The sequence below is a fragment of the Ylistrum balloti genome, unplaced genomic scaffold (assembly GCF_031769215.1).
Source record: "Ylistrum balloti isolate Yb309-2 unplaced genomic scaffold, AGI_CSIRO_Ybal_v1 Utg370652, whole genome shotgun sequence".
Classification (NCBI taxonomy): domain Eukaryota; kingdom Metazoa; phylum Mollusca; class Bivalvia; order Pectinida; family Pectinidae; genus Ylistrum; species Ylistrum balloti.
This window is the reverse complement of record NW_026782396.1, coordinates 79,827-106,535: the sequence shown is the minus strand read 5'-3', so window position 1 is coordinate 106,535 and position 26,709 is coordinate 79,827. Positions and strand designations below refer to the sequence as shown.

Below are 26,709 nucleotides of genomic sequence, written 5' to 3'. Positions count from 1 at the left end.
AAAAGTAATTTATTGACCATGTTCATTTTACATACCCACCAGAACTTCTATATCACCCGGTTATCTCGATCTTCTCCTACAATGACACCAACATGGACAGGTTTCCACTCATCTGTATGATAAGTGTGATGATTTAAAGTTCCATTTCTATAGAAGAGCCTCTCGTGTCCTCGATTTTCAATTCTGGTGGGATATACGATGGACTAAGGTCGAAAAAAGTGTGACGAAATGGTACTCAGATTAAAGAACATAGTGCACAATGTACTGCAGTCAATTCGGCTCCGCTATATCTAATATCTCACGAAAGTGGAGAAAATGCTAAACATTTTTTGTTCTTAGTAAATTTTAATTTGAAAAATATTTCTTAATCAGTAGATCAATAAGTTCACAATAATGGAGATATGACTTTTTTTTAACAATGACGTCACAGTGCGTATAGAAATGCGTAGTTGGGAGTTAGGGCAGATCCCGAATCGTCTGTCCGTTTCTCGTAATGAGATGCGTCTCCGTTCTTGAATCCGACTTTGTATACGCATTCTGCTACATTCTCTTTGGTTGTTTATCCTGGGGATGGACTAGACATCTCCTTGAACTATGTAAGACTTCTGTTGCAATGACACGGAAATCATGTGACTACCTGTCCTTTAATGTTTCCTTTGGTGTTTCGTCACTTAGTTGTTTTACTTACAACAACTTCGCTGCTAACTCTCTGGATTGTCCAGTCAAGGAATCGCATGTTTTCTTGAAGACAGAATTGTCTGTAGTCTTCGTTTAGCTATGAAAACCAAGTGGTGTTCTTCACGGGTACATACTCTATATCTCGGTATTTTAGTTTTCATTTCGTGTCTGTCTTTGCCTCACTTGTCTAAGTGACAATCATCGTTTACATTAACTTATCATAGTCCATCAACCTCTTTGTCTATGTGTTTACAGAAACAGGATTACTGTTCACGTATATTGTTTAACACTCCAATCTACAAACATAAGACACACGTATCACGTTTGTATTGATGACTTCTGCACAACATTAGTAAAATCCGCTGATTATTGTGAATATTCATTGAACTGAAAAGTACTTTTATCTCACTCGGCTCATCTTGTATAGTTTTAATGGTTACATTCTTCCCGAAATAATTCTTTTCTGTTTACTATTGTGTTGTCTTATGATAACCTTCTATCCTGTTTAATGTGATATAACGCAGTTTCTTTTTTGGCAAACGTCTAAAAGATGCAGACTTATTCTATTACATGAACAATAAGAAAAACACAAATGGTACAAAAAACTGTTTACTTAGAAAAATAGTAACAAACTAATGTCACCAAGAGGTCAGCGATGTATTATATACCTCACGTACCTGCTCATCCGTAAGGATACACACAGGTACAGGTAGAACTCTCACTCGTCCAATCTCAGGCACATGTGGATGGTCAGTGTTTGTTTTCTATTCACAGATAAGGAAATCTCGTGGTGAGTCTAAACATTTATTATCATCAGATTTAGGAGTGATGAAAATTAGAGAATCTCGATTCTAAAACTAAAAACATAGTAAACCTAGACGACTTCATAAAAATCCAGATATTCATTAATATGGTAGGTAACTTATGCTATCAAACACGTGTTTAAACTGTTGGTGTTCTGTTTGTAAACGCGTGTTTAGACTGTTGGTGTTCTGTTTGTAAACACGTGTTTAAACTGTTGGTGTTCTGTTTGTAAACACGTGTTTAAACTGTTGGTGTTCTGTTTGTAAACACGTGTTTAGACTGTTGGTGTTCTGTTCGTAAACACGTGATTAAACTGTTGGTGTTCTAACAGATTTATGTTACTTTACGATACCCTATGGACGTAAGGTCCCTGTAGTAGGTTTATGACAGTGTCCGACCTACTTCATCATTACAGAGGTAAACGTTCCAACACGGAGTGGAAAATGGAAAAACCAGATGTTGTAGAGCCGTCTTCACGAAACAGCTTCCTTTCTGACACCACAGAGAGGTCCGGAAATAACCAAAAAACACCCGCCAAGGAAGAATGGGGGAGCAAAGTGGACTTCCTGTTATCTGTACTCGGATATATCGTTGGTTTCGGCAACATCTGGAGGTTCCCATACGTGTGTATGAAGAATGGTGGAGGTATGTACAGAACATCCCAAAGTATTGTGACTGATTATACAAGGAGCTTTCCATCCAACATTTACCTTTAGCGGAATCCAGTGTTATGTCGTTCAAAATCCGTGCCCATTTTGACTAATGACCCAAAAACCGTGACATGATTTATGTAGAAGTCCAGTCACAACCTGGTCATCCCTAACCCTAATCAAAATCGTCGGAAACCAAACTAGAACATATCTTGTCGTACCAAACCGGCCATATTTTATCTAGTTGCCCGAAACCAAACTATGAATTATTCGGTCCTCTCGATTCCAGTCATAACTTACTTGGTCGTTCCACACCAAACCTTAAAATATCACGCGTTCTATACCTATACACAACTTAACTGGTCGACTCTAACCCTGCGATAACATATCCCGTTCTTCCAAATCTTTGACTGTCACAACTCATTCCCAAGCCAGAACTTGTCAGGACGTTCTAAGCCAAGCAATGAAATATCGGGCTGTCAAAACCCAACCATAATTCATTCGATTGTTCCATACCCAGCCATAACTTATCCTGTTGTTCCAAAACAGGCCATAACTTATCCTGGCGTTCCAAACCCAGCCATAACTAATCCTGGTGTTCCAAAACAGGCCATAACTTATCCTGGCGTTCCAAACTCAGACATAACTTATCCTGGTGATCTAAACACAACCAAAACTTATCCTGTTGTTCCAAACCCAGCCATAACTTATGTGGCGTTCTAAACACAGCCATAACTTATCCTGTTGTTCCAAACCCAGCCATAACTTATGTGGAGTTCTAAACACAGCCATAACTTATCCTGGCGTTCCAAACCCAGCTATAACTTATCCTGGTGTTCCAAACCCAGCTATAACTTATCCTAGTGTTCCAAACCCAGCCATAACTTATCCTGGTGATCTAAACACAACCATAACTTATGTGGCGTTCTAAACACAGTCATAACTTATGTGGCGTTCTAAACACAACCAGAACATTTTGTGTGATCACTTAACGTTGCATTATGTGGGATGTGTGCATGGCGTGCAGACCGCATGATTGGTTGTTGATAACTGGAGGAATTATACTGTGTGCAGGATGTACGGTTCTATCGCACAGATGTGAGATTCTATCGTGGTTCATAAATATTTTGGAAATGACATGAAAAGGTGTTTGTATAGAGTGTATTTATCTTTGAAAATATTGAGTACAACTTAGTATATTTCCTAATTAGTATTTGTTTCAGTCAGAAGCATGTAGATCTATATTGTACAGACTAAATGGCTATTTTATGGAGTGCCATACGCTTCGTGTACAGACACTCGTTATATATAGATATATACATAACAAAAAAGAAAGAGTATAAAGATTTGTATCCTCGGCAGCTATATCAGGTTTCATTGAAAAACGGGAGGTCAAATGATTCAGCGGGATGTCTGTTTATGGATGTTAAATGCGGACCAAAATGTGATACGGTTCGTTGATTTTGTGTGATGAACAAGACAGTGGTGTTTGAGGAACGGCCAGAGTAACTAGTTTGTCCACCATTGGCAGAGACCATTACAACGCCTGCGCACAGAGTCTTTATCTCGTCTAATGTGAGCCTGGATGTTGTTTCACTTCTCGATCAGTGCCTGCTCTAGTTTCCTATACGTTGGAGGGCAGAGTATTCCGGTACCCTACTCACTGTCTAAGACCACCCCAGATGTGCTCTATTGGGTTCAGATCGGGGCATTTCTTTGCTGCAATAACGTTCTAGTCACGTGATGGGTGTGGAATGTCGCATTATCATGCTGCAAAATGAACCCTTTACCTTAACGTTGCGAGAACGGGTGGGCGACCGGTGCTATTTTTTCGGATACCTTTGCGCGTTTTAATTGCCTCTGACAATGACTTATCCGGGTCGATTTCCATCCGATATGCCGCCCCATAACAGTATCCCTAAAAAATATGTCATGCTCTGCTATACAGCCGTCTGCTTTTTAGGCTAAACGTACTCAGTACGCATAGCCTATTGTGACGGCCTTTCAGACAAAATTTACCGATCCTGGCCTTCTCATTGGCTGAAATATCGAAAACAGTTGGAGCCCTCTAGCGGCAATTTTTGCGTAAATAATGCCGCGATCTTTCAAATCCCTATTTTAAAAGCATCCAAAATTAGCTTATATTTTAATAACAATACGATTACTATATATTTCAAAAAAGAAGCACAGTGTGGTTGAACTATTGATAATTTTTGAACAATATATTTTACGGAATTCTCGACATGACGTAAGCGTACAGAACACTGTACGTGCGAGTTGATAAGAAGCTAGTCTGGGGGCTTAGTTTGAATTATCAACTAACAACACTTATAAACAAACAAAACTTACAAACAGAACATCAGTTTTGTTTTAATCCTTGTCGTTGTTGCAAGATCATCTTAATATATAACATCACTTTACCTCATTAGACGTCACCGAATTGGACTGTTCGTCCCACGCGCACAGCCGCCGATATGACACTTTTTCAGGTTTTTCACACCCACCGCCATGACACTTTTTCAAGTTTTTGAAGATAAAAAGTTTGCGCTTCGTAGGCAAGTTACATTTGGTGTTCATGATTTATGAATAATATATTTTAATACTGTACTGATCATGATGTTGACACTGTTATAACTTATATTTTTTGTCTTTTAGTTTTATTTGATGAAGGTTGATTGTGCTGATTTTTCAATGTTTGTTAATGTGTATCAAAAGTCCTTGAAATGAAAACATTTCTTCAAACAAAGCGCATATAAAAAAAAACCCAAAATATTCATGTTTATAATTATCAATTAACTAGAACGAAATATTTTCATAACACATTTATTCATTTAGCGTGTCGTGGTGACATTATCTAATGCATTGGAGATCAGAAATAGTAGTAGCTATAGTGAAAATATTGTAAATTTTGTATATATATGGAAGTCTGGTTTAATCTCAAAGAACTATGTCTTTATAGACATAATTACTGGAAGAAAAGTCTAACCATGATACTTCAAGGAAGATAGGCATGTAAATACATTCAATGTAATTACTTACACTTTAATCGATCTGAAATGCTGTGTATACCTTATCTACTTTCCTCAACTACAAATATAATTATAATAAGTAAGGACTATTACTTTGCAATACATTCAAAATAAAGAAGTAGGTATAAAGCCGTTTCGATTTGTCTAAATCCTCATATTGATAGGATAGTAATTGCAACATCTTGAGTATTTCAAAGGTTTTATTTAGTCTACTTCATCATAGAGCTATTTATCTTTTGGCTTGTTTGCGATAGATATATGGTTGTGTGTATTTTGTTATGTTTTTTTTTACCTATTTTGATTTGTTCACATTATTGTCGTCAAATTTGAAATAAGAATTAAAGAAGATATAAAATCGCTTAAAATTAAGAAAAATAGCCTCTGGTTCTCTCATTTTAGTAATTTTTGCATTCCAAAGTGTAGGAGTATGGGGAAAGTAATATAGCTTAGCGGTTATTTGTGAACATTTTTCAAAACGTTTAGCCTCTCAGTACTTTCAGTACTTTGATTCCTTCTGACATATACATATTTGTATATATTACAGGCTTTCTTTGAGGACGTTGCCATAGTTAAACAATTTTAAAACCAAGTGTGATTTTTTCAAGCGATAAATGTTTTGAGATAAAGCGTTTTACAAAATACAATTGAACAAATCTCGAGTAAAGTGAAAGAACTGATTTTGTTCTATGAGACAATGTTTGAATTTCACACCTGACAGTGACTATATCTATTTCATCAACCAACGGTTGGTGTACGGCAAGGTAACTTGATAACATCCTTTTTCTTTAGTTGAAGAGTATGTATACTCGGGAATAAGACCTAGCCGGTACGTACCTGCAGGACACTACCATAAACAAGTTTATTTTGTTACTGGGGTACATAACTCGCCACTCTTTAACATGTGAATCTATATACACTAAAAAGACTAATCAATACGGAAATTGGTTGTATTTTGTCAAATTCTGAAGGAATAGTATACTTCATTCTATCTCTACATCATCAGAGGGAAATGTATACTTCATTCTACCTCTACATCATCAGAGGGAAATGTATACTTCATTCTACCTCTACATCATCAGAGGGAAATGTATACTTCATTCTACCTCTACATCATCTAGGAGAAGTTTATACTTCATTCTCTCTCTACATCATCAGAGGGAAATGTATACTTCATTCTACCTCTACATTATCTAGGGGAAATGTATACTTCATTCTATCTCTACATCATTTAGGAGAAGTTTATACTTCATTCTCCCTCTACATCATCAGAGGGATATGTATACTTCATTCAACCTCTACATCATCAGAGGGAAATGTATACTTTATTCTACCTCTACATTATCAGAGGGAAATGTATACTTCAATCTACCTCTACATCATCAGAGGGAAATGTATACTTCATTCTATCTCTACATCATCAGAGGGAAATGTATACTTCATTCTACCTCTACATTATCAGAGGGAAATGTATACTTCATTCTACCTCTACATTATCTAGGGGAAATGTATACTTCATTCTACCTCTACATCATCAGAGGGAAATGTATACTTCATTCTACCTCTACATCATCAGAGGGAAATGTATACTTCATTCTACCTCTACATCATCAGAGGGAAATGTATACTTCATTCTATCTCTACATCATCAGAGGGAAATGTATACTTCATTATATCACTACATCATCAGAGGGAAATGTATACTTCATTCTACCTCTACATCATCAGAGGGAAATGTATACTTCATTCTACCTCTACATCATCAGAGGGAAATGTATACTTCATTCTATCTCTACATCATCAGAGGGAAATGTATACTTCATTATATCACTACATCATCAGAGGGAAATGTATACTTCATTCTATCTCTACATCATCAGAGGAAATGTATACTTCATTCTACCTCTATATTATCTAGGGGAAATGTATACTTCATTCTACCTCTACATCATCTAGGAGAAGTTTATACTTCATTCTCCCTCTACATCATCAGAGGGATATGTATACTTCATTCTCCCTCTACATCATCAGAGGGATATGTATACTTCATTCTATCTCTATATAATCTGGGGAAAGTTTATACTTCATTCTCTCTCTACATCATCAGAGGGAAATGTATACTTCATTCTACCTCTACATCATCTGGGGGAAATATATTCTTCCTTCTGTCACAAATGTTACAATACGAACGAGGTAAGCTAATGTTAAGAACCTAAATACGTGTTCATTGAAATTGAGGTTTGATAGAAATATGGATAATGTAACAATTTTATAGATGGTTACATCATGGGTATTGACCCCGCAGAGAAATACTGCTGATTTGAAAAATGCTAACATAAGCCTTGAATGACGTTAAAGAAGAAAACGTACTTAGATGTAATGGAATAGTAACTGATACGAGGACACGAGTTTACAGAAAATGTTTCTAATAATGAAATCAAAAATATTTCACATTGACAGCCATTCCATTGTGAATGTTAAGATCACATCCGTATACAAACGGGGTACAGTGATGTATACATCGTTAAAACTGTTTAATATAGTCCGGATTATTCACGGTATTCGAGTGTTTTATGTGACATGTGGCATGGGACAAAACCTGTGTATCGGAGAAACTCTAGGGCAACACGCACTTAAGGATATTGACTTTGAAGAAATTAACAGTATCTACTAAAATACCACTGATTACTTGCAATATTTGGACTTTTTGTATACAACGATTGTGAAAAAGACTCACAAGTGGACAGCATCTTTATATACAAATTTAGTGTTAGATACAGTAGAGCCAAACAATTAATTAAACTGCATCATACAGTTGTTTCGTCCTTCTAAGACTCGTCAGTGATGCTACATCATACAGTTGTTTCGTCCTTCTAAGACTTGTCAGTGATGTTACATCATACAGCTGTTTCGTCCTTCTAAGACTCGTCAGTGATGTTACATCATACAGTTGTTTCGTCCTTCTAAGACTCGTCAGTGATGTTACATCATACAGCTGTTTTGTCCTTCTAAGACTCGTCAGTGATAATAATGGTCTAAGATTTTTAATCCTAGAAGAAAAATCCAAAGTGATTGGAAAAATAGTCAAAATCCAATCGGTGAGGAGCGGCAGCCCCGTCATTCAATAAATCTTGTAATTTTATACAACAAATGATTTTAAAGACAGCCATATATGTGCATATTCAGAATCGCGTCACTATTCTATTGAACTTAAAAATAGCATGCATGTTACGGCAAACCTAGTGGACATAAAGTCCACCAGCAGTGTCTACTACAACCTCGAGAGACGAAAGAAATCCAGATTCAGTGGCAGTAAGTTGCCGATTGCGCAAATGCGCGAGACAAATAAATCTGTGTTAACGTTGTGACGTCACCCGCGGACTCTCAGACCTCGGTCTGTCAGCAACCCGCATAGTTGAAATGTGCTGCCGTTGACCTTGCATAATCTGTACTTCCGTCAGTCGTGTCATTGTTTAATGCTATCAGAAATTAATTTTAAAAATATCATAAAATGATGTGTCTCTATAACGACTACCTTTTTTTTTCTTTGCACTCAGAGAACAAGATACTGATTTCAGCAATGTTTACTTCAACAATGTGGTTCATGTGTTTTCTCTCCAGACTTGTACACTCACACTTTTTCATACCAATTTCCATTCAACGATTTTGTAGAAGTGCGCATATACTCGCTCATACATACATTCCTTATCAGTATATTTATAGCAGTCTTATTTTGTTTTTAAATCAATTATCCAAACTTTGTTAACAGACCGCGTCTGAGAAAAGGTTGTACATGTCATAACCTTTGTATTGTTTTTACATTTATTAACATTCAAGGTATCTATTTTGTAATTAAGCAAATGAACACTCTTACTCATTCACAGACTCGCTCATACTTACTTTCTTTATCAGCACATCAGCCTTGTTTTGTTTTTCAATCGACTCAACAAAAACCTTAAACTATATATGTTTCTATATTTGTTTAACTTTGACAAGATAGCATGGTATAAGATCCGAATCAATATGTTTGAATATGTTCGATTAAAGAAAGATTTAAAAGGAAAGATGAAAAAAGGAAAGATGAAAAAAAAAGGAAAAAAGAAAAGGGGTGATCATATTTGCAAAATATAATCATATATAGATTTTCCATTACGTAAATAAAGGTGTATATTCATATATGCATACCATACATAATATAAATAAACGTCGACTCACACATACATTTCAATTTTCACGCACAAACAAGTATTTAAGTATATGTCTTTTTCTTTTCATAATCAGATGTTTTATATTAAACTCTTATACACATACATGTATTTTTCTGTTGCTGAATCATACTCTATCATTTTGTCTTATCATTGTGCTTTTTTCTTTTATCTGTTCAATAATTATTTTATTATCACCTTGTTTTCTATTGTACATGCCATTTTTATGTTACATACCTAAAACATATCAATGGTCCAGGTTGTCTAGTAATGAGTTGAGCATATTAGGTTTTTTACTCTTATAAATTATTTGCATATTTTTTAATTAATTCTTAAATATGTCCTTCACATTTATTATTTTTTGCTTTTGTTCGCTTAAATGGTAAACTTTATATATTGTAAAACCTATTAAACATAATATTGTATTGATTTCAGTACAGTTCTTTTGGTATATCTTGTATCCATATATATTTCAATTTCTTCATATCAGTTCTATAACCAAATTTTTCAAATATTTTTATAGCAAAATCCCATAGATCTTTAAAGTATTCGCATTCAATAAAATAGTGGTTATAATCTTCAGTAACATTACAGAACTTACATACATTATTTTTTTGCTATTTTCCATCTTTTCAACAAAACATTGCAAGGTATAATGTAATGAAAAAGTTTCCATTTAAATACTTTATAACGGTTATCCTTCATTGTATTAAAATTAAAATCAAGAACATATTTGTGTATTTCAGTTTTCTCCGGCCTAAACTTTTCTTTCCACATATTCAAGCAGTAGGTTTTTAAAAATTTCTTTTTTACGGCCTTATTGTATAAATCTTTGTTTTTCAAATAAAACAAATTGACTTTTGTTCCCCTCATGTTTATCGTTATTCGTTTATCCAATTTAAGTTTTGTTTAACGCGATTGTTCAGATAGCCATATTTCTTTCCATTTTTTTGGTATTGCTTTCTTCACCCTTGTTGTTTCCACAATCCAATTTCGTTTATCTTTTAGTTTCTTGTAAATGATATTTACGTCAATTTGTCCTTGTTTATTATATCTTCTACAAAAACTATGCCAAGTCCGTCCAAGTTTTGTTTATTAGTGATTTCCGTATGCGTATATCTCCGTTACCCCATACAATAGAGTTTCCTTTATCTCTATAACTGTTTTTTACTTTAATTGAACCTTTAATCTTAACCCACGATTTTAAAATGTTATAATAAAAATCAAACAGGTCACTGTTCACGTTTTCTATATCTGTTAAATGTGCAATATATATAGTTGCTTGACCGATTTTTATTGTTTTTGAACAACGCGTTCGCAAGATATTGCAAATAATGTCACTGCGTTTCTGCATCCCTTGAGTTTATATGGATGAGTATTTACCATGGAGATAACGGAAACTCCTGAAAAAGTACAAGGAGAATAAGACCAGGTGTTCCGGAAAAGTAAACGTTTTCTGTTTCATCGACGACACCTGACATGTAAACTTTGATCAATCTAAGTAAAATATGTCACATTCTCAAATAAGAACACGTTATACGACAACAGGACCAACAGACAATCTAACGAGTATACGTCCCGCTTCTTGTCGCACAATGAGATCACTATGATCACCTTGGCGACCATAAACGACTCCTCAATTTTCATCAACCAGCATCGCTTGTCGACGGCTTCTTGCACGAAAATCGTGACGGTGGGCACAGGCCCTTGAACATCGAATCAACTGTGACATGTAAATACCATAGATTAGAGATGCTGGAATATTGCTTTCCAGAAATGGAAAATTCACAATAGGGAAATTGAAATCATCACGCTTATCATATAACTTTATGTCCATGTTGGTTTCGTTGTAGGAAAAGATGACATACTATCCTTGTGATGTATACTATGTATAGTATTAATTACTATGTCGTTTCGCTTTCAAACAAAATTCGAATACCATGTGTTGTATTTCAAGTTGAATTGTTGTCGTACCCAGAATCAAGATATCGGTGATTTTATAAATACTATGTTTATGTTATCATTAGACAGATACTGATGGAACAAGTCTAACTTTCTACATCTGCCAAATATCACATACATCAAAATGTTAATATGTTAATGTTTAAATGCATGCAACAAATAAGATTTAACAAGTAACTTTATGTAAAACGCCTTCCTAGCAGCTGATCAAAACGTCATTGGAAAACCAGTATTAAATGACAATTACAAAATCACCATGAACAATTTACAAAATAAGGAGGGGATTAGACAGAAATACGACCAGGCTAAAACAGTACCACATTAACAAAGATGGGATGTAGGATGGGATTTGAAATGAATGAAAATGAAAGACATTTTGCTCAAAATGCTGTGGTAAAGATGGCGGCACTTCAGTTTTTGAGGATGCAGTTTAAAGTTGTTAGTAAAACAGATGACAATAAAGACATATCAGCCAATGAATATTATTAAACGCGAAGGGGTTCCAAGAGGGTAAAGAGGCACTTTATGGGGAATATGTTACCCTTAAATATATAGAATTTAAAGGAAAATTGTGTCTCTGCAAACAAATAGTTATGCTTTAACTTAACAATTATATTTTAAAAAGTCACTGTTTATTTATTTGTATTCCATATGGGCACTTAATGCTTTAAAAAAGTTTACGTTGATAGGAATATCTATGCTACATATAATGCGATTTATTGGATTATTGACACGAGTCCTTTTACGGCACTATATCAAATGTTTGACAGCGTATTTTGGTTTATCTAAAGTTGTAAGCACAAATGTCATTCCACCCTCAAATGAGGGTCAAATGAGAAAAGTCTTTGTCCATCATCAATGGTCTTATGCACAGAAATCAAGTTAACTTACTATCAAATTTTTATTTGTTTGTTTGTTAGATGATGATGATGGTGATGATGATGATGATGATTTATTCAACAGGTGCATTCATCATTCCATACCTGATTACGATCTTTCTGCTGGCAGTGCCTATGTACTTCTTAGAAGCATCTCTCGGACAATTCTCCGGAAAAACAATGCGAAATGTGTGGTGTTACTGTCCATTGATCAAAGGTAATGACACAGAATGTGTGGTGCTACTGTCCATTGATCAAAGGTAATGGCACAACATGTATGGTGCTACTGTCCATTGATCAAAGGTAATGAAAAAAATGTGTGGTGCTACTTTCCATTGATCAAAGGTAATGACAAAAATATGTGGTGCTACTGTCCATTGATCAAAGGTAATGACACAAAATGTGTGGTGCTACTGTCCATTGATCAAAGGTAATGACACAAATTGTGTGGTGCTACTGTCCATTGATCAAAGGTAATGACACAAATTGTGTGGTACTACTATCCATCGCTAAAAGGTAATGAAACAAATTGTGCCGTGCTACTGTTCCTAGTTCGATGAAGATATGTTAAACATATCAAAGGTTTGATGAAGATGTTTTAACTTATCCAAGGTTTGATGACGATATGTTTAGCATATCCAAGGTTTGATGACGGTGTGTTTAGCATATCCAAGGCTTGATGACGGTGTGTTTAGCATGTCCAAGGTTTGATGACGGTATGTTTAGCATATCCAAGGTTTGATGAAGAAGTTTTAACTTATCCAGGGTTTGATGACGATATGTTTAGCATATCCAAGGTTTGATGAAGATGTTTTAACTTATCCAGGGTTTGATGACGATATGTTTAGCATATCCAAGGTTTGATGAAGATGTTTTAACTTATCCAAGGTTTGATGACGATATGTTAAACATATCCAAGGTTTGATGACGATATGTTAAACATATCCAAGGTTTGATGACGGTGTGTTTCACGTATCTCAGGTGTGATAATGAATTATTGTTTATGTTTACAGGGGAGGGCCTGGGACTGCTGTTGATGATGATGGCGTGTGTGTGGTACTATGTGATGCTGACCTCCTGGGTAATATATTACCTGTATCAATCCTTCTACTCACCTCTTCCATGGAGCACTTGCGGTAATGAGTGGAACACGCCCGACTGTTTCAGCTTCACTCAGCCTTTCCTGTCCATGTATAACAATTCACAAGGAAACACGACCACCTCCGTTAACGTTTCCGATAACCTAACCTCTGTTCACAGTGGTGTTAATATGTCTTTACACGTCATCAAAACAGGTCACAGTTCGGAGGAAGAATTCTGGCAGTAAGTTACTTAAATGCTTCTTAACAGTACCACCATAGTATCACTGACGAAGAACATTGCTAGACAAAACAATCTGCCGGTCTTTTCATTAAGTATTATATGTATTTCAAGATGTTTTTATCAGATTAATTGTATTTCTATGCATTCTTTGAATCCCTTATCAGCTGATTGTGCAAAACACTATGAATAGCACACTGCACACTGTTAAGATTCCTTAGCCTGATAATTATGATGCTTATATCACGAATCAAAGGAAATCTCTGACCTCAAATCTTGCCTTTTCTTACTTTTTTTCCCGTAAGACAATAAAAGTCGACATTAATGACACTTTTCAGTATTCGGACGTTATATATTGGCATTTCATGTGCTGTAGATACCAAACATCAGTTTTATTTAACCAGAAACATGCATAGAGAAGGTCGACCTGTTGACTAACTGACATCTTATCAGTAAAATTTCTATAATGACAAAGAAAATATCAAAATGTCAACAGAATCTTCAATTTCAGGAAAGATAGATAAAATTTGAAAAAAGAAAGATTGATTACCCTGAAAACGTACAAGGATACTGAGACCAGGTACTCTGGATTGTTAAGCTTCGTCGACGACACATCGTGTAAAGCTTAGTCAATCAAAGAAAGAAATGTCACGTGTCCTAATGTGAACGAGGATAACAACAACAGAACATCACACCAACATGCATCGTCCACGGCCAACCTCATATCGCAATAACGAAATGATTAAGACGACAATAAAACTTCGCCATGATCTTTATCCCTCTGCCTTCTTGACACTTTGTGTTGTGAATTTATCTGTCAGTTGCAGAACAATCGTGACGTTTTGAAGACAGCATAAATTGGGGAAGCAGACATATCATGTTGCCGTTCAGAAATAATAGGTCATCAACAGCGATAAACATTCTTATTAAACTCCTTTTAATGGTTTGATATTTATTTCTTAACTGATAAAAAACATTATAACATTTGAATCTTTCAAAAGATTTTTTTTATTAATTATAACATTGAAATGTTTGCATAACCATTGTTATGACAATGTGAAAAATAGGAACAACGCTTCTTTATAATATCGTTATCGTTAACAGAGTGGAAACAATGTTTTTGCGCATGCGCGATGCTGGAAAGGGTTGATTGGCGGTAGACACAGCAGAGAGTGTCGACCAGTGTTAGTTCGAAGCTTACAACCTTTATCAAGTTTTCTTGAAAAGTGCTATAATTTTGTGAGTAGTGTAATTTTAAGGATAACAACGCACATTTCTCTTATATATGTTCTACTGACATTTGTATTTGATATCTAAGATAATTAATACCCATCCTAATCAGGACTCCTTGTCTTTAATACAATATTTGTTCCCAGTACAACTACAATGATACCAAAACATAAAAACATATCATACTGTATCCTCTTAGTAAATAGTAAGTTTGGCATACACCCTCCGTTTTGATACACAAGTGACACATGGATTTCTATGTGTAATAGCAGTATCATACTAACACTGTGTGACTGATTGGTGGCTGGTGCTAATGTTCTGCCCAGTACACGAATCGAGCTAGGCCAATCGTTCTTCATTATTAGATTTCTCGACAAGAATAATGATTCTAGACTAACTACTCAGGGGAGCTGCTTCACACGTAGTAGGATCCTTCTGTCAATAGATAATAAAAAACAAGATTAAATGTATGCGTGTTCTACATTTTTTTGCCCCTATTATGGATATTTTTATATGAATAACATAAATCCTGTTTGTTCCATAAAAAGAAGCACACGTCATTATTCACTTAACAGTGTGATATCATAAAATAAAAAAAAACATTGTTATAAGGTCAATGCTTAACTCAAGTCTATATTGTTTTTCTTTATTTTCTTACACTCATACTGTGTTATCAGCATACAATAATCTAGGGTATTTGTGTATTTATTAAGCGAATGATCTCCAACATAAGGTCTATATTATGTTTGCCCTTACCAATACTGCTTTTGTCCATGTGAACAAACACATCGCTAGCAGCTTTAATTCGAGAAAACACTCAGTTACCAAATTACGAAAATAGCATACTCAACGGAATAAATGCTAATCGACAGGGTTTTGCTTCGTACTTTATCATTAACGAGTGCCATATTGGAGAATTTATCTTGGGCCAAGTAATATCTTTACATTTCATTCGGATTTCCGATATCGATTATTTCTGTATGATTAGTATTTTATAAATCATATCGATAATTGTATTATCTTATTCATTGTCTTCATGGTTGTTTGATGTGGTATTGGTAATGATATTAATTGTCGAGTTGTATTTAGCACGCCTAGTTCTGAAGACTTTCTGTTGATCAGATACAAGGTGTTGGACATATCCTCTGGTTTTGATGACATTGGTTCTGTTCAGGGTCACCTGGCCTTGTGTCTATTAATATCCTGGATCGTCGTCTACTTTTGTGTCATCAGGGGTATAAAATCCACGGGGAAGGTAAGAAACATTAATATTTATGTACCATTAGTCTGAAGTCTGAAGCATTATATGAAAACAAAAGAACAGTAATGTAATGTCTATCTATTACATGTTGCATCTCTACCAACAGACATGTTCAAGTTTACAACCCATAGATTCTATACAAGATGAACGTCTTTGTTTGATCTTTTAATTGTTTATCGTACATACCTATAACAATGTACGTAACTGATATCAGTTTCTATTCTTCAAAGGCACTGGTCTCCAACTTAAATGATCTATTAACGTTACAAATGATGTATTTGGCAGTCTCATGTTTTCAGTGTGGTTATTTCTGTTTCATATTAAAATGGTTTTTGTGACAGCTTCGCTTCCAAATCGATTCATTTGACCAGTCTCATACTTCCGTTTCCGTTACAGGTGGTATATGTGACTGCCACGCTTCCATATATTCTCCTCACTGTTATCCTTGTCCGCAGTCTCACACTACCTGGTGCCATTGATGGAATTATATTCTATGTAAAGCCAGACTTCGCATCACTGATGAATATACAGGTAAAAGAACAACTTAAAAGGACAAATAAATCTTACAGCAAGCAAGTAAAATAACCCATATGTTGATTTATCTATTTATTTATTGTTCTAGAATGCTTTGAGACCATCTATCTAAGCTAACGATATATTCCTGTCAATGTGTCTAAGGAAAAGACAAACGGTTTAGTCTAAACCTTGCTTTGATTTGTGGACGAACATTCCTGTGGATGAAGGTCTCCAGTCTGACAGACGATACGATGACAGGAAGCTCTCGTTATCATAGGAGCATCTCTAAAGCATTTTTAAAACTAGAATGGATATCTTTTTAACTTGCCTCGTCACCTTTAATTGAAAACGAATTTTTTGAAAAAAATTTTTTTTCAATGAAATTGTGACGTTGTAAGTAAGCTTTGTGTATGCTATCATGTTATAACTTGTACGAAAGCTTTGAGCAGCGGACGTAGGCGTGGGTCGACAATGAATACAATCCACGTACACTGCGCTCAACTCAGTAAGGGTATGATAACAGCCCTATTCTATTGTGATGTATATAACGTAACGTGGAATTAGAAAGAAAGTCGTTAAGCAATTGTAAACGACATTTAAGATTTAAGGAGATATACTAAATGCTTTATTATACAGTTTTTAGAAAATTAATTCATATTCACGGAACGGACAGATATAAAGTCTCTAACTCTAACGTTGTGACTTATGTGAGCTTCGTACAGTATAATACTGATATCATAGTAATAGTGTTATTGATATAACGGTAAACCAAAATAGAACGAAAAAAATGTAATGTGATGTTAAGTAGATATTAGTTGATTTCGTGTAACATAATGTACAAATACCTATTACAATGCTTTATCATATACTGACGTCATTTCGTTGTGAAAGTGTGAAAAGGGTAAATGACGTAATCAATTAAGCACTTGAGTTAAGAGCATTCGGATTTGGGATACAAGTAATAAGAATATCTATTGCTTTACCGGAAAATAGCACGAAGCGCAGTTAACTTCCATGTTGTTGTAGAAGTATTGATATTGTATATATCTACATTCCCGTGCGTTATCTTATGCGAAACATTAATTGCGACATAAAATAGAATAAAAAATAGCAAAAAATCAGGAAATATTGAGTCGTCTAAATATTCCATAGCGTGCTCATTCTTTCCCGCGCCAGAAACTTATCCCTCACTTTTCCTGGATGAAACGGAGTTATCATAAAAATGTTAATCAAGAAAAAGTAATGATCTAATTTCATTTTTTGTATTTTCGTTAAAATGTGGTAAAACTACACCGAGAATTTTCATGATTTTAAACGACCTCGACACATTGCGGAGACATGTCCGCTGGATTTGAAATGATGCGGTCAGTGTAGATATCATGTCTCCATTCAGGCTTTTTTGTTTAAATGGGGGAACTCTGAGACATAATTAATACGTCCGGCCAGCTACGTTGTAAATAAGGATACGGATTGTCTTCAGCCAGATGTGTGATGAGAGCTTGGCGACAACGACGGCCTTGTTCAGACACTGGTTTGTAATTGAAAATTATATTGATAGTAGTGTCTTTTTAATTTTCTTATAACAAGGTAGCTCGTTTTCGTCAAACACACGTTAAAGTGTGGTACATGCATTTGCCGTAACCTTCATGCCACGTTTTAATTCATTCGAATAGTGGAACGGTTCAGAATATCTAGATGTACTTCTCATGAAATTATCGGATAAAGAAAAATTGTGAACTTGGTGGCTACTGCACCTCCTCATCTGGATTTTGACATTTCTTTCAATCATTTTCAATTTATTCAGTCGCAACATTGGCTTCCAATTTGGACACTTGGCATCAGTGGCGAGATGGACGAAGCGCCTGTATGCTGTAGACTTGTTGCTTGTTTGGTTCTAATCGTTTCTTACTCTACATTTTATGATGCTATTAAGTTACATGTACTTTGTGCAATCTTTATATATATATCATTCATACACATAAATCTCACGTTTATATTCATGAACATAAATCTCAAGTTTGTATTCATACACTCGTCGGTTCATATTCCTACATGAACGCCTGATTTACATAATAACTGTGTAATTATGTAGGTATAAAGAGAATAATGCTTAGCTCTCTGGACGGTAGGTTTTACAGACGTTGTTTGTATATTATTGTTGATACTCGATAGTTCATCTGTTGGTTCCATTATTGTATACTTGTGTATCTTGTTTTCATTTGAGGGCCTGACATTAATTTGATTGACCTAGATTTTCATGGCGGGTGGCGTCGATGAAGCAGAAGACGCTAACTCTTCCGGAACACATGGTCTTATTCACTTTGTACTTTTTTCACAGTCCTGACAAGAAATGTTTTATTACATGTACGTTTTTCCAGACTCCAAACAATTTTGTTAGCTAGAATTATAGAGAAATTATCATTTATGAAAAGATACATTTTAATTCTAATCTAAAGTTAACTAATATTGGTCAATACGCCCTAGGACACACATATATGTTATGATTCATTATTTACTTTCAAATAAAGATACATCTCGCATCCACGCACCAACACACACCGACACACACCACCTCACCATCTTTATGCTAATAAGTACATACTAATCTTATTCAGTAATATTATAAATCACACCATGAGGTTTCGAAATTATCTTTAACCCTAATTTAGGGGCCAGGTGAAAACCTATGACAAGCCGCCTGCCAAATACACCAGACGACAGCGTGAGTAGGCCAGTGATGTAATATGATCTACCGCTAGCCAAGTACCCGTGATGTCGCATTTTAACAAAATGTTCGGGGGAAAAACTTAAACTTTCCTTTAGTTTCTAGTTGAGATAAACACAATTCTGTATCTTCTGCGCAGCTCAAAAGTTGTACAATTGATGAGAATTAGTTTCCACAAAATATCATACTTCCGACAAAAACGTCCATCCAGTCCTACCGCTCCTTGGAGATCTAAAATGTTAAATATGACAGTAGGTTAAACAGTGTAGATTTTTAGAATCCTTCACACATATATGAATGGGAAACTAAATGACATTTCACAAATCCCAATGTTTGCCTGAGCTACATATGACATCATGAAAACATTGTGTCAGTAGATGATTGGATGAGTATCAGACCATTCTTATAATAGGTGTGGCTGGAGGCGGCCATCCAGGTGTTCTACTCTGTCGCCATGGGATGGGGAGTCCTCATCACACTTTCTAGTTTTAACAAATTCAACAACAACTGTTACAGGTAAGATAAAAGATGAGATATAGTATTTATTTGTTCCGGTTACCTATATGTTAAAGGATAATTCATGTTGTGTATCAGATATCAAATAAAAAATTAAGCGTGTCTTCACAAGCAACATAGACCTTTTATAAGGGACTATGCTGTATTTTATTATTTCTGTTTTGAATTTATATATTGTTGAAGACGCTTAATCTTCCGAGACACCTGGTCTTATTCTCCTTGTACTTTGTAAGAAGTGTAAATTTTTCGTTTTTTCATATCTTGCCCTTGTTTTATTGAATTTGAGTTTGGATCATGATTACGTCGACATGATGGTACTTCCAGGTTATGTTTTGTTACAGAGACGCGTTCCTGGTGACCCTAGCGGGAGAGGGGACAAGTTTATTTGCTGGTTTTGTCATCTTTTCTGCACTCGGATTCATGGCTCATAAGGCTAATTTACCTATTGAAGACGTGTCAAAGTCTGGTACGTGATGTACAAAATAGATCGGAATATCTGATCGCTTACTCGTGTTACAGATAACCACTCAACCGAGTCCTACTGATACAGTAAACTACAATATTATATTTGCAATATATGCATATATGCATGCCATTGAACAGGTATGACGCATTTTAATTCATTTTCTGCTCTGCTGTATCTAGCAATATATTTTTATGGAAATTCATCACTATTCATCACTTTTATACAATATTCTAGATTGCAGGCTTTAGACACTGCTAGAAGTTTTTGTCCTCAAGGTTTGACGTGACAATCATGACAATATTTTTTATTTTAGATAGTTTCACTGAACAGAATATACATTCGCATTTCACTTAGATTTCTCATGAGATAGGGTAGTTAACAACTGCGCGACTCCCTCTATGCAAAAGTGTGGCTGATCAAGGGGGTATAAACACAACAGACCAACAACATACACTTGCAGTTTACGTTCTTTTGTAATCATCAAACATATGAAAATTACAGTTTGTTTGAAATATAAGGCCAAGGACATCTACATTTTGACCCTTTTTCACATTTTGTGTTCCTCATTCTCCTCTTAGGGTTTTAGCTTCGGATGATTATTATCCTAGTATTGTACAGTTAATTAAACAGCTACCTGTACCTATTATGTATTTAAGTTTTGTATTGAAATGTGCCATTCACATTCATATTATTGTATAATCTTTCGTAGTGGACTTCCATTGGTTTTACATGGTCTTTAGTACTGAATCAAGCTTGAATAACTTTGCACGGTGTTTAATGCATCATGCCTGCTGTGATGAGTTCCTTGCTGTAGAATAATTATAAGTCTATAAGACTGAAAGAGTTTTTTTGTGAATGAGAAGTCTTGCCATCCTACCTATCAGATATGTCATCAATACGAAATCATTTTATTGGACATTGTAGTCACTGCAGTGGTTTGCAACCATACACTGGCATCTGTGTTCGTCATTCTCTTGATAGACGCAATCATACCAACTGCATGAAAGAATGGCTTCATATGAAGAAGACTATTGGAGAAATGGTATTTCTGAATAAAAGATAAAAAAAATATTATTTCGGAAGAAGGTTTTATGATACATAAAGAATAATATTGTATCCTTCATAGGTCCTGGTCTTGGCTTTGTGGCTTATCCTGAAGCTCTGTCACAGATGCCATTCCCAAATTTCTGGGCTGTCCTTTTCTTTCTCGCCATGTTCACAGTCGGACTGGATAGTCAGGTATAGTCAAACTAACACAACATTGAGAGAGAGGTTGAAGTAGTTCAGTGATCAGAACGATATATCTACAACGTGTAGGTTACATGTTGATGTAGTACTTAATTGTTATTCCTAGTTAAGATTAAGATCTAACAGGACAATACGTCTGCATTCCGTCCGGTTTATCTGTCCGTCCACAGTTTTGTTCGCAGACTAAGCATACATTCTTTCACATACCGTACGAAGGTGCCAGTCTGTCTGTCATTGAAATGCATCTCCATTGTGTATTGTTTTAAAGATTTTTTTCCTGTCGCGAAATATACAATTCTCTTATTTTCAAAAGAATAGACTCCAAACCAATCACCCCTCTGCTTTCACTTTTGGTATCGGTTTATCATACTTGGGTTATATATAGCAGACCCCGGACATCTAATGATCATTTATAAATGGAATCAAATGTCCCTTTGTTGAGGTTTATTTAGAACAGACATTAAAAATAATGTTTAGAATTCTGACACTTTATCTTCTGTCTTTATGATTCAAAATGCTGCATACTTTATTCCAGTTTGCGTTTACGGAGACAGTATGTATCATCTTTGAGGAGTCCTTTCCTATACTACGGAGAAGAAGAACCATATTTAGGGCCTGTTTCGCCGTTTGCGGCTTTCTCCTTAGCCTTTTATTCTGTACACAGGTAATTAATGATTACTAATTAAGATAGACCTCGTTGTTGCTTTTATCGCTCTTTATTTAGGTTTTAGTTATTTTATCAGGAATTTTGATCGCAATAAAACTTCGCCATAATCCAATCAACCTACCTTTCTCGAAACCTTATGTCGTTCGAATATCTTACAGTTGTCGACATCTTGCGGGAAAATCGTAATATTGAGAACAGGCCATAGACTATCGAATCAGCTTCGACCTGTTAACACCATATAATGAGGATGCAAGGATTTACATACCAGTAATCGAAATTCACAAAAAAATTGAATGTTAAAGAATGGTGGAAAGTTGGCAATCTTGGTTTCGTTGTCGAAAAAGATCGAAGTGAGCGGCTGATGTAGAAGACGCCTCACATTCCAATTCTGATGAGCATACAACGACTGATAGTGTCAATTAATTTCTTTCGTAAAGATAAGGCGTCATCAGTATCAGTGAAAGTGAAATTGAGTGACTTTGCATAGGTATACCAATGGTTTGTGGAAAGATCTTACTACTAAACTCCACGGAAGTAGTGTTAACCAGAAAATCGATCATTGTTATGATTTCTTCTGAGGTATTTTTCACGAAATACGCTTCAGTTTACTACAAAACCATATATTTGTACTATTTTTCATTTTTCTTGGAAAAGAAATCTCTCAATAGTCAGGTCCTTCCTCCGTGTGGTCGGGTGGCGCAGTGGTAACGTGCCTGCCTTTCACCTAGACGTCCGGGGTTCGATTACCGGAACGGACGTGAAAGGAGATGGGGTCACCTGCCCGACAACGTGGGTTTTCCCCGAGTACTCCCACAGTAAGACCCCTTGTGCTCTTCCATCCAGACCAACAAGACTGATTAATATAAGTTTAAAAATTGCTTGCTTCGGATTGTTGTAAAATGAATAAATTTATAGTTTAAGATAAAAAAATTGGACCTATTTCTTGTTATATATTTCACGCTCTACAGACTGACATGCTAATGTTTTTAAGCTGTTCTATTGTCACCTTCTCTAAATGAGATTTGTTGCAGGGTGAGCATGTTTGGTATGTCAATACACATTCTCATACAGTACCTCTGACATTATGTAATTGAATATGTTGAATATAACCAGAGTTTTTTTAACATCTAACGGGTATACGAGTTTATGAGAACGTATAAGATGTATGTGTTGTATGCTGAGGTTATAGATACTAAGAGAGTCCAACGAACAACACAAACGTTAAAATAAAAAAACATAAGGTGATATTTAATTTCTGGTAGTAATTCCCAGTTTTTTGCAGCTAATTAGTTAACTTTCTTAGAAAAGGCGCTGTTACCCCTCTATGTTGTACTATCCTTATGTTATACAAAAGACCAGCAACAACCGTTCTCAAGTACAAATGTTGAGTATTAGCACAAGTTACAACAATGATAACATGTATGGCCTGAGTATCGAGCTTAACAAGTTACTCCTTCCACGGCCACACCAGGACTGACTCTATTTGCTGTGATCTCACAGTTTATCCTAAAGTAATTATAATCTAATTCCGATAGGGAAAGTGTCTTCTACTGATCTACAATTAAACCGTGAACAGTTAATGTCTCACCGGTGGAGAGCATGTCCAGCCAATGTTTCACGGCATGACTCTGACACCAAGGTGACCGCAATTAGACTATCTGTCTGATAAGCCAGCCGGTCACTTTAAGATTTAACACAAATTATGTTGTACACTTGAGTGACAAATTTCGCCAATAATTGGCACTACTTAGAGTGTTATTTTGACGTATATCTAAGAATCAGTTTCATATCTTTGACTTGTGTCTCAGTATCACCCACGTATACTAGCTTGTCGACGATATATTTTATAGGTGTGTGAAGACATACTTTATTCCCAGTGGTTGTAATATCTAATTAACGTTGATGTAAATATATCCTACTTCAATACAGTAAACAAGAACTGTTTATGTGACATTGTACAAGTTGATTACACCCCTTACGTTGAGCCATCGCCAAGTACAGGCTGCTGATGGGTGGATTTTTCTTCAACATCTAAACCTGCCCCGGTTGTTAATAGGACGTAAAGCAACAAAACACAAAGCATTATATACATTCGTGACTTGGACGAATGGAATACCTGTATTAATTGACAATTTTACTTACAGAATGGTGTATACCTATTCCAGCTAGTCGACTGGTACTGTGCCGCTTTTTCACCGATTCTGTTCACACTCATGGAATGTCTAACAATTAGTTGGGTGTATGGTAAGCACTTAAACTCAGGAATTACATAATGGCAGTATGGAGTATGATAAACATATAAGAGCGTGGGCTGCCAGCTGGCAACTAGTTTCTGCGTGCGAAAACTTAATATCCTGCTTATGACGATGCCATATTCATATTTTCATGAGGGATACGTTTGAATTAAGTCATTCAGAGATAATGATTTTTTTTAATTTCAAAAAACTACAGTGCACATCTGTATAACGAAGATATAACGATATGTGATCATTACATCGTAAAATTTAAAGTACGAAGGGACACCACTTGTACTTTAAGGTAAATACGTTATTATGACGTGAAACAAATTACCCAGTCTCTGTTTACTTCTTACGCACCAATAACCAGGTATTACACTACAATTTACTCTTCACTTTTACCTCTAACAGGTATGTTTAATGTGATTAGCGTTAATATGCTTTGATTCTTGCAGGCGCTGAGAGGTTTTCCCGTGATATAGAGATGATGTTGGGTCGTCCTGTACCCATATACATGCGATTCTGTTGGTGTGTCCTGTCACCTATATTAACCCTGGTCAGTGGAACGAAATGTTACATATCACATCTCCTTATATTGGTCAGTTTTGACCCTGGTCAGTGGTACAATATGTTACATATCACATCTCCTTATATTGATCAGTTTTGACCCTGGTCAGTGGTACAATATGTTACATATTACATCTCCTTATATCGGTCAGTTTTGACCCTGGTCAGTGGTACAATATGTTACATATCACATCTCCTTATATCGGTCAGTTTTGACCCTGGTCAGTGGAACAAAATGTTATATATCACATCTCCTTATATTTGTCAGTTTTGACCCTGATCAGTGGTACAATATGTTACATATCACATCTCCTTATATTGGTCAGTTTTGACCCTGGTCAGTGGTACAATATGTTACATATCACATCTCCTTATATTGGTCAGTTTTGACCCTGGTCAGTGGTACAATATGTTACACATCACATCTCCTTATATTGGTCAGTTTTGACCCTGGTCAGTGGTACAATATGTTAAACATCACATCTCCTTATATTGGTCAGTTTTGACCCTGGTCAGTGGTACAATATGTTACACATCACATCTCCTTATATTGGTCAGTTTTGACCCTGGTCAGTGGTACAGTATGTTACACATCACATCTCCTTATATTGGTCAGTTTTGACCCTGGTCAGTGGTACAATATGTTACACATCACATCTCCTTATATTGGTCAGTTTTGACCCTGGTCAGTGGTACAATATGTTACACATCACATCTCCTTATATTGGTCAGTTTTGACCCTGGTCAGTGGTACAATATGTTACACATCACATCTCCTTATATTGGTAAGTTTTGACCCTGGTCAGTGGTACAATATGTTACACATCACATCTCCTTATATTGGTCAGTTTTGACCCTGGTCAGTTTTGACCTTGATACGAAAGTGTCACGAAGCAAACTACTAAATCTAAAACAATTGAAGTCCATTTTTTACAGTGTGTTTTCGAAACTGAAAACAACAGATGAGACTATCCCAAAATCCCTAACACTAGTGTCAACAAACAGTAAAGACACACATTATATTTTGATACTGTCGGATGTCCAACCTTGACCATGTTTTCCTCCATTATACTTAGTTATGTGATCATGGTATTATTACTTACTGACACAGGGTCTGCTGATCACCAGTTTCCTGTCCTATGTCCCTCCCACCTACGGGGACTATGTGTACCCCCACTTCGCCGCCGTGCTGGGCTGGATGTTTGCTGTAATGCCTGTCGTTCCAGTAATCGTTATTGGGTTGATGACAATTATGAAATCCCCTGGTGATACTTTTTATCAGGTAGGCATTACAGGACAAGCTATAGGACAAAGTAATGGACAGGTGCTCGTGACAGTAAAACAATAACCGCGCTTCAATTCGAGCTGATGATAATGACTTATATAACCTTATAGCTTGTTTTGCAATTGTTGTAAAATAAAGTTTTTTTGTGGACCTGATAGATTCTTTGTCGGTTACCAATTTAACGTAAAATAAAACAATTGTTATTTATTATTTCTGTTTATACCTGTGTATATATAATTGTTATCTTTATATATTCCTAAGCCGCGTGCCAATGTTATGTGTAATTTCATGTCTGATGTATTTATGTGACTATTACAACAGAAATTGAAGCACTCCCTGCAACCTTCATCAGAGTGGGGTCCCGTGTCAACTGACAAACCATACAGATCATTGGATGACTGGCGATTGGAGGGTTCGTTTAAGGACAGACTTTTTATAAACATGGGATACAAGAAAGCGCCATCTTAA

The 26,709-nt window shown here is 35.7% G+C and overlaps 1 protein-coding gene across 1 annotated transcript; it reads left to right on the top strand.

Annotated features, from left to right (window-relative positions):
- The first annotated feature begins 1,925 nt into the window (after positions 1–1,925).
- On the top strand, positions 1,926–26,709 carry LOC132557260 (sodium- and chloride-dependent glycine transporter 2-like). The gene is made up of 13 exons (XM_060221749.1): positions 1,926–2,127; positions 12,289–12,420; positions 13,217–13,526; positions 15,876–16,008; positions 16,411–16,545; positions 19,668–19,771; positions 20,113–20,237; positions 21,364–21,476; positions 22,021–22,149; positions 24,297–24,396; positions 24,845–24,945; positions 26,068–26,238; positions 26,563–26,709. The coding sequence occupies exons 1-13, from the start codon at positions 1,926–1,928 to the stop codon at positions 26,707–26,709; spliced, it is 1,902 nt and encodes a 633-aa protein (XP_060077732.1).

Excerpts from the sequence above, each read along its gene's own strand:
- LOC132557260 (XM_060221749.1), top strand. The coding sequence starts at position 1,926 with ATGGAAAAACCAGATGTTGTAGAGCCGTCTTCACGAAACAGCTTCCTT. Across the intron at positions 20,238-21,363 it reads TGAAGACGTGTCAAAGTCTG|GTCCTGGTCTTGGCTTTGTG; the intron begins GTACGTGATGTA and ends TATCCTTCATAG. Across the intron at positions 24,946-26,067 it reads TGTCACCTATATTAACCCTG|GGTCTGCTGATCACCAGTTT; the intron begins GTCAGTGGAACG and ends TTACTGACACAG.